The 8,255-nt window shown below is 46.5% G+C and overlaps 3 protein-coding genes across 4 annotated transcripts in view; 1 reads left to right on the top strand and 2 right to left on the bottom strand.

The window, feature by feature from the left end:
- Positions 1–590: 590 nt before the first annotated feature.
- smim11 (small integral membrane protein 11) lies at positions 591–2,633 on the bottom strand. Its single transcript, XM_084667727.1, has 3 exons — positions 2,488–2,633; positions 1,431–1,644; positions 591–783 (listed from the first exon to the last, which is right to left on the bottom strand). The coding sequence occupies exons 1-2, from the start codon at positions 2,500–2,502 to the stop codon at positions 1,456–1,458; spliced, it is 204 nt and encodes a 67-aa protein (XP_084523853.1). The 5' UTR covers positions 2,503–2,633; the 3' UTR covers positions 591–783; positions 1,431–1,455.
- gpalpp1 (GPALPP motifs containing 1) lies at positions 2,588–5,988 on the bottom strand. 2 transcript variants are annotated; one of them, XM_084667726.1, is made up of 8 exons: positions 5,758–5,988; positions 5,469–5,610; positions 5,213–5,299; positions 4,851–5,109; positions 4,531–4,695; positions 3,768–3,869; positions 3,553–3,626; positions 3,303–3,430 (listed from the first exon to the last, which is right to left on the bottom strand). In XM_084667726.1, the coding sequence occupies exons 1-7, from the start codon at positions 5,837–5,839 to the stop codon at positions 3,582–3,584; spliced, it is 882 nt and encodes a 293-aa protein (XP_084523852.1). In that variant the 5' UTR covers positions 5,840–5,988; the 3' UTR covers positions 3,303–3,430; positions 3,553–3,581. The 2 variants fall into 2 exon arrangements, with proteins under 2 accessions (XP_084523851.1, XP_084523852.1); XM_084667725.1 differs by lacking the exon at positions 3,553–3,626 and having other exon boundaries at positions 2,588–3,430.
- ercc3 (excision repair cross-complementation group 3) overlaps positions 5,972–8,255 on the top strand; it is a 16,158-nt gene continuing 13,874 nt past the window's right edge. Inside the window, exons 1-5 of the mRNA XM_084667723.1 lie at positions 5,972–6,154; positions 6,521–6,720; positions 7,019–7,255; positions 7,547–7,596; positions 7,956–8,091. Of these exons, the coding sequence (XP_084523849.1) occupies positions 6,127–6,154; positions 6,521–6,720; positions 7,019–7,255; positions 7,547–7,596; positions 7,956–8,091 (651 nt within the window). The 5' untranslated portion in view covers positions 5,972–6,126. The remainder of the gene's footprint in view (positions 6,155–6,520; positions 6,721–7,018; positions 7,256–7,546; positions 7,597–7,955; positions 8,092–8,255) is intronic.

The raw sequence follows: 8,255 nt of genomic DNA on the forward strand, positions 1-8,255 counted from the left end.
TAGTCCATCTGGTAAAGAGTTGTCACGACAGTTGTGTTCATGAGCATGTAACAAGAAATTGATTTCGTTTTAGTACAGTTGAGTAAATTGTAATTTTCCTCTTACAGACACCAACAGGCAGTTGCTAGATGTGAGTGTACAGAGATTAGTTTAATGCAGTATTATTAAAAATGTTATATTGACTTCAATCCATACTATTGGACAACTGGTCTACTGGAATATCCAAGAGGATTAGTGTCGGTATCCACATTACAACATCCCTATTCGACCAGTTGGGTTATATCTCAGTAGTAGAGCATTTGCTGGTTGATCATAAAGTCCCTGGCTCAGAGTCCATGGCTCAAATACCTGAAGATTCGGATTAAAGCCTATTGTAAATGAACATGTACAAAACACGGCTATTGTGAAGTCTCTGCTTCCCCCTTGAGGCGTTCTTTGGTATAACCCATCACTTGATAACATGTTAATCCAACCATAAATCTTTTTCAATAGCTCTGACTGCAACAACAATGTTTGATCTATTCAACATGAGATAAGTCACCCAACTATCTGTCATCACTACCTACAAGAAAAACAGTACTGAACCAGGGTAAGAAAAAGTTGTCTTTATTTACAAACAGAAAGATGTTGAAGCACACATTTGTTAAAAAAGTAACAGCTAAAAGTCTGACGTGTTGTCATCACAAGTCCAACAGGAAGTGATCAGCCCTTCTTCAGGAACAGACAGGAGTTCTGCTTCCTTCCTGGTGTGTGCGGCCGTCTCCATGCCAGCCAGGGTGGTTGCTGGGGTGACAGAGAGACAGGACAAGGTCATTCAGCTGAACGGCCATCAAACCACACACAGTCTGTATGTGACCTCCTGCTTTCCTGTCCCAAATCAAACCCTGCACCAACAGGGTGACAGTGAGGAACAACTGCACCAACATGAGTGGCTCGGACTGCTGAAATCAACTCCAATCAATCACAGATGAAAAACAAAGCTGTCATCATCACCTGCCAATTTACTTTAGTTTGTAATGCGACACACCAACAACACATTCTCTCTCTCCCAACCTCTCCCCATGGTCTCTCTCCCCATGGTCTCTCTCCCCATGGTCTCTCTCCCCATGGTCTCTCTCCCAACCTCTCCCCGTGGTCTCTCTCCCCGTGGTCTCTCTCCCCGTGGTCTCTCTCCCCGTGGTCTCTCTCCCAACCTCTCCCCGTGGTCTCTCTCCCCGTGGTCTCTCTCCCCATGGTCTCTCTCCCAACCTCTCCCCGTGGTCTCTCTCCCCATGGTCTCTCTCCCCATGGTCTCTCTCCCCATGGTCTCTCTCCGAACCTCTCCCCGTGGTCTCTCTCCCCGTGGTCTCTCTCCCCGTGGTCTCTCTCCCCGTGGTTTCTCTCCCCATGGTCTCTCTCCCCGTGGTCTCTCTCCCCATGGTCTCTCTCACCTCTTCTCCCTGGACACCTGTTTTGTCAGTCATCCTTCTTGTTGTCTAAGAGCTCCTGTGTCTTCTGGGCAAGCCGTTTTTTCTCCTCCATCTCGCGCTTATTGGCTGCTTCGAGCTTGTTGGTCTGGTAGATCTTCACAGCCGCAAACCCCAGACACAGCAGGATCGTCTTGGCAGCTAGGATGTAGAAGAGCAAGGGGATGTTGTCTAAAGCCTGAAGAGAGGAAGAGTCGTCAAGAACATCACAGAAACGGAAAGGAGGAGAAGCATGAGTGATGTTTCATTTGTGTGACTCTGCACTTGTGTGAGTATGTGGAAAAATGTTATGCTTGGCCTACTTTCAACTTGTCTTCATTCCCTGCTTGGTGACCAGAATATCACAACCTGACCTCCAACCCCGATTTTCCTTCCTTGCTTATTAAAGCGTGTGGAAGCTCTAAATAGAACACCCGGATGGACTTAAATAGGCCTACCACACTACACTCGTCTCAGCTCGAAAAGTCTCAAACAGCTGAGGGGTATCATTTAGAGGGGGGTGGGGTCACTATCACACACTCAAAGAACAGCTGCGTGTTTGCTTTAGGCCTCGGAGCGAGGACATTGTCGTATGCGTCTTTTGAAAAACAATTACGATTCTTAACGCAATCGTCTAACTTTAATATTAGGTCATTATATATGGTCATTCACGGACGTTACAAATCGATCTTTGGAAATGTATAGGCTATTTGCGTAGCCCATCACAAAGTTATAACTAATAAGTTGCACCTCTCTTATTTAACAGTACTTTGATTGAACGCTTATTAATGTATAATGTAAAGCAAACAATGATCTGCCAGGACAATGACAAGCCGTGACATGTACGTACTATATCATCATACAGATGCATAAAATAATATTTGCGATTTGCTTGCACTGCTCCATAGTCCACACCGGAAAGCGACCACTCCGTTCAAAGGAGCAAAGTCGAATTTCGAATACATTGACAGCAGGCATTCATAGAGATATTAGTCCGGTGAAAACATAAAATTATCTGTTTCGGTGTGAAATCATGACGTACCTTCCAATTGATCATGTCGATGGCTGAGTAAAATCCCGACCGTGTACGATTGTCCACGAGTGTGTTGATTCACGGTTGCGGGAGTCCACAGCTACCCCGGTTGTAGTTTTAAACCAATAGCGGTGTAGTGACGTGTTAGTATTCCTCCTTGGTACCGCCCACTATTAGTTTGTTTGACGTTTTCAGAAAAATTTATTTGGAAAAAAATAAAATAATGCATAACAACAAGGAAATATTTCGCTAAATATGGGAAAGAAGCAAAAACGAAACATTAATATAAACGTCACAATTACGAAATGAACACAAGGTATTTACCAACTCTATTATATGACCAAGAAATAGTTTTTGCTCTACTAACATTCCTTGGTGCATGCCACAGTTCACAACCTGCAGAGATCGAGTGAGTGTTGCTGTTCATAGAGAGTCTCTGTGTTCCACTTATGCCTGATTTTAGGACACAGCCCTGTTGTAAACACGGTTTCCCCTGAACAGTGAAGGCAGACACCATGTACAAGCCGTCAGCAGAATGTTAAGACGCCAGACTACACTTCCAGAGGTGAGGGATCTTACAAGTTTTTTTAAAAGTCAATCAAAATGGCCCCGTCTCTTCTGAATGGCTGGTTGAAAACTAGTCTCCTGGTCGCTCGTCTCCTGCCCGACACGCTGCGACGCAGAGCCCAGGGCCTGGCTGTGGAGCCGGCTGGAGGGCCCAGGCTGTCTTCCCTCACAGGAACATGCGGTCTTGGCTGTGGGAGAAGCGTGTGTTCAGCTCCTGGGACTTCTTCAGCAGGCGCTGCTTCTGCGCCTCGTCGAAGCGGTTCACCTGGAGGTCGTTGTCCCGGTCGAAAGCCCGACGCTCCACCACCTTGCTGCCCTCCTCCTCCGCCTTCCTCTTCATCTTCTTCTTGTGAAGGTCGATCAGAGTCTCGCCTCGCTTGGACTCCTAACCCCGGGAGAGGAGAGAGGAACTCTCTTAGGACATACTCATAAACACTGGAAGATTCCTACAGCTGAACACTTTAGATCATGACAAGTTGGTAACTGTATGAGTTATAAGTGCTTCACATAGGCAGGTGATAAGGCTGGACTCCAATCTAACAAGACGGGTCACAAAATACACCCTCACAGGTCTTTTGAGGCTGTCGAGAAAAGAGAAAAAAAAATCGTATTCTCTGCTGTACTTTCTAAGTAAATAGAAAACGTCTTACAAATGAATACTATGGGAAATGTCGGCGGCCGGACTGAGTCGAGATGGAGCAGGTTACCATAACAACACTCACGTTGTACTTGGAAACCTTGTCGGCGAGCAGCAAGTCCTTCTGGGATAGCTGAGGGGCGTCGACCTCCTCTGCCTCGCCACGCTTCTTCTTCTCCTGACGCTCCTATTGGTCGAAACAAGAAAAAGGGGGAGACACAGAAACGAGAGGATTGAGCATGAAGATTATTCCTGTCTGAATTCAGTTTACATTGTAAGATTGTGAGCTGCAGACAAATTCTACAATAACAGCCAATTAGTTATATACAGCATCTGTTCTTTCTGTAATCTCTCTCTCGTATAACATATACACGCACACATTGATATGCATGTGTGAGGTGGACTCTTGCTGTGGACCAGAGGTCACGCAGAGGGCCTCTGAAAATACACATGGAGAGCAGAATGGGCTACTTTCACCTTTCAACAGTACAAACAATGAGCTATGACCACATCACCTGTGTGTTGTTTTCTCTGTGCATTAAGTCGTGGAATGTGTACTGTTTAAGGACATGTTTTGGTGGTTACTATATATGTACTGTCCAGCTCATGTATATAATGTCCATCTGAGAAACATGTCTCTCACTCATGCTCGCTACTCTGTTGTGGATTGGTGGCGTGATCCGACATCGTTGCTAATAAACCGAGTCATTCTTTTTCTAATTGTTGTGCCTCTGTCCGGTGTACCTGTTAAGAGATCTCATCCTCACACACATTATGTATTAACTTATGAAGGAGACTCCTGTCTGATTCTCTCCCTAGGCAGGACGTGGACCCAGCAGCATTCTTACCCTGGCTTTGCGCTCCCTGTCGGCGGGAGTGTCGGTCCAGACTGAGCGGTCCTTGTTGGCAGGCCCAGACTTCTTCTTGAAGGTGCGTGCGCCCAGACCGATGTGCTGCAGCTCTGGAGGAAGCTCCATCATCCACGCCTCCCTGGCAAGCTCCTCCGGGCCCTCCTGTCAACACGCAACAACACACCCTGACCTTTGACCCGGACACACTCTGTCCCCCTCCCCTCAGCCGAGCAGGATGGAGAGCCTCAGCTGTTACCATGGAGCGGAAACTGCTACAACCGTAGTGACAAACGAGTACTATAGATCACGACGCTTACGTCTCCTTTCGTCAGTTTGTCCTTCATCTTCTGTGCTCTACGCTCGAAGTCCAGCGCTACTGAGCCCTGGACAGCCCCGCGGGCAGGCATGGGCCCAATCACATCCTCCTCCTCTCCTTCATCACTGCTAGACTGGCTGGCTGTGTAGCCTGGTGGGAGGGCAGGTCCAGAGACACCGTCATCATCATCATCGTCTTCTTCATCATCGTCTGCTTGTCTGCGAAATCCAGGAGGTAAAGCTGGTCCTAACACCGGGGGCCTACCAAAGAGAGAGTTCATCAAAGCTTTAATCATTTGTATTAATCAACATGATTGAAAAGCAATTTGTTGAGGCCACCCGAGTGTTCCCCCCTGAATGTTACCTCTCTGGGGAACCTCCATCGTCTTGGAAACCAGGAGGAAGAGCGGGACCAAAGAAACCTTCCTCCTCCTCTACTCTGCGCTGTTTCCTTCAAGTAAACAAAAACGTACATTTAACAGACATTTTGATTTAAAAAGGGATTCATGTCCGACGATAACAGCGAATTCCAGACATCGTGACAGGTTTTTTATGCCTAGCCACTAGGATAGATATTTTGGGTCTCATCTAACAAAGTTTATATTCTGAAGCTGAATTACTCTGCGGAGGGTCCATCTCCCGTTGCCCTAAGCCTACCGCCCGCCTTGGACCTTTTGAACACAACTTCCTCCTGCTCGCTGTCGTCTGAAGAACTCGAGGACGTCCCTGCTTTATAACCGGGAGGCAGCGCGGGACCTGCGACTGGCAAAGTACAAGACAAAATATATACAGAGAATATAAAAACAGAAAGTCTGAAAAATTAGCTTAAGGTTTTTAGCAGTGTTGTTAATCTTACAGACGCCAAAACACCGTGTGGTAGACGAAGCTGATAATACAGCTCCTACTTACACCCTTCATCGTCAGAGTTGTCTTCACTGCTTTTCCTGTACATCGGAGGCAATGCCGGACCAATAATATCATCATCTGACATGATCGCTAAACTTATATACGAATAATAGTTGAAAGCGAGGGGGGAAAAAAACCGTTTTCAGATCCCAGTTCAGCTTGATATTCGCCTATGGAATCCTTGACCCTTATCCCCGGAAGTAAACACATTCTATCTAACAAATACATCCGGGTTATTATTATGTGCTGTAACATTAGAAGAAGAAGAGACGCATCAAATGAGTATTTAACTCATAATGAGGTTTGCGAAGATTGTGATAACCTCTCATAACACGATCTGAAAGGAACATTTAAGCCGTCCAAGCGATTATCATGGGTAGAAAAGACAGAGGAGATAGAGGTGAGTTCTTAGCTAATAATGCTAATAATAAAGAAGTGTGTTGACCATAGACATGGTGTTGACAGTTAGTTTATGAAACAGTTAGCTAGCTAAACATACTGATGGCAAATCGATATGTAATTGCCACTCCTTTGAAGATAGCTTGTGGTAGATAAGTAACTACGTTTTGTCATATGTCGAAACCCTATGCCGCGTGTCCTCTTGCCCTGTCCAGATTTGGTAGTGGTAAGTGTTAAGTAGTGACACTGACTGCTAAGTAGTGACACTGACGGAATGTCTCGCCATTATCTTGAGCTCTATCAGACCATTTTGAAAATGATTTCTAAAGTTAACAATCTATTACGCGCACACGATGTCTGCTCACAGAGAAAAGGTCGAAGAAGCGTGTGTACGAGGAAGAGGAGGATGAGGAAGAGGCGGCGGGCGGTGAGTCTCAGGAGGCCATACCTGCGGCCGCGGGGAAACAGGTGGATGAGTCGACCATCAAACTGGACGAGTACGGGGCCAAGGACTACCGTCTGCAGATGCTGCTGAAGAATGACAACTCGTCACGCCCCCTCTGGGTGGTAAGATGGCAGTTTGTTGACAGTAGTTGTAGAGAAGAACATGTTAATGCTCTTCAAGTCGTCAGACCAAAGAATGAAGAACTTTCAGCTTTTTCGAAAACATTTTAACTTTAATCTGGCGTGAAGTTAGCTGTTTATTCAGCACACCTTTAGCCATCTGCAACAACGTCTTCAACAACAGCCTAAGAGTTCTGTTCTACACTATTTTCACGCATTATTTTACACTATTTTAACAATTTACAGTAAAGCAGCCTTCCCAACAGTTTTGTATCTTACCCCTCCCCGCCACCTCGCCCAGGCTCCTGACGGGCACATCTTCCTGGAGGCCTTCTCGCCCGTGTACAAGTACGCCCAGGACTTCCTGGTAGCCATAGCCGAGCCAGTGTGTCGGCCCATCCACGTCCACGAGTACAAGCTGACGGCCTACTCCCTCTACGCTGCCGTCAGCGTGGGCCTCCAGACCTCTGACATTGTGGAGTACCTGCAGAAGCTGAGCAAGACCTCTGTACCTGAGGGCATCGTACAGTTCATCAAGGTCAGTTTGGTGAGGGTGGGGAAGGGAGGGAGGGAGGGAGGGTGGGTGGGAGGGAGGAGGGGGGGTGGGTTGAGGTAGGGATCGGTGGATAGATAGATTGAGGGAGGGAGGGATGGAATAATAGTGATGGATGGATATATACGATGCAGAGCAATACTCTGATGTATAGCTTCAAGATACATCCAGCAATGTGTCTCTCCAACTGGACAGAGGAAGTATTGAAATGTGATTTTGCGTGTCATGGTGTCATGATCCCTGTACACTCACAATCTCCCGTGATGCTTCTCACAGCTCTGCACGGTGAGCTACGGAAAAGTCAAACTGGTGCTCAAACACAACAGGTGAATAAAGTATTTATATAATACTATAATAAATACGTATTTAAATGAAAATATGTGGTTTACTTAAGTCTTTTATCCTCATCAAACTCATGTGATTCTTTCGTGGAATGCCCCAAAAGATTAGCGGGATTTGACTCCTTAAATAATGTGCCAATGCAGAAGGGTTTTCAGTCTGCCATGCTAATCCACTAATCTGATTTCCTCGTCACGTTTTACTCAACAGCTGTATTATTATTAGTTATGGGTTAAATCACTTTTTTTTTGCAAAAAGTTGAGGATTTTTCCCTTTGAAATGATAATAATGTGCTCTAAACTGTAGATATGCAGATGTTGTTCAGAGGGGTGTGTGTTGCTGTCAGGTACTTTGTGGAGAGTGCGTTCCCCGAGGTCATCCAGCGCCTCCTGCAGGATGGGGTGATACGAGAGTGTCGTCTCCGCAACGCTGAAGGTGTCGACACCGAGCTCATCACAGAAGTGCTCCGGAGCAAGTCTGCGGTACGCCCACCTGTTCCCCTGTTCACCTGTTCCCCTGTTCACCTGTTCCCCTGGTTACCTGTTCACCTGTTCCCCTGGTTACCTGTTCACCCATTCACCTGTTCAGGGTTCATCTATACTTTTTAAAATGTATGTGACCCCCCTCCCCTCTCCCAAAACAGCTG

The sequence above is a fragment of the Hypomesus nipponensis genome, chromosome 12 (assembly GCF_054491055.1).
Source record: "Hypomesus nipponensis isolate SF chromosome 12, ASM5449105v1, whole genome shotgun sequence".
NCBI lineage: Eukaryota > Metazoa > Chordata > Actinopteri > Osmeriformes > Osmeridae > Hypomesus > Hypomesus nipponensis.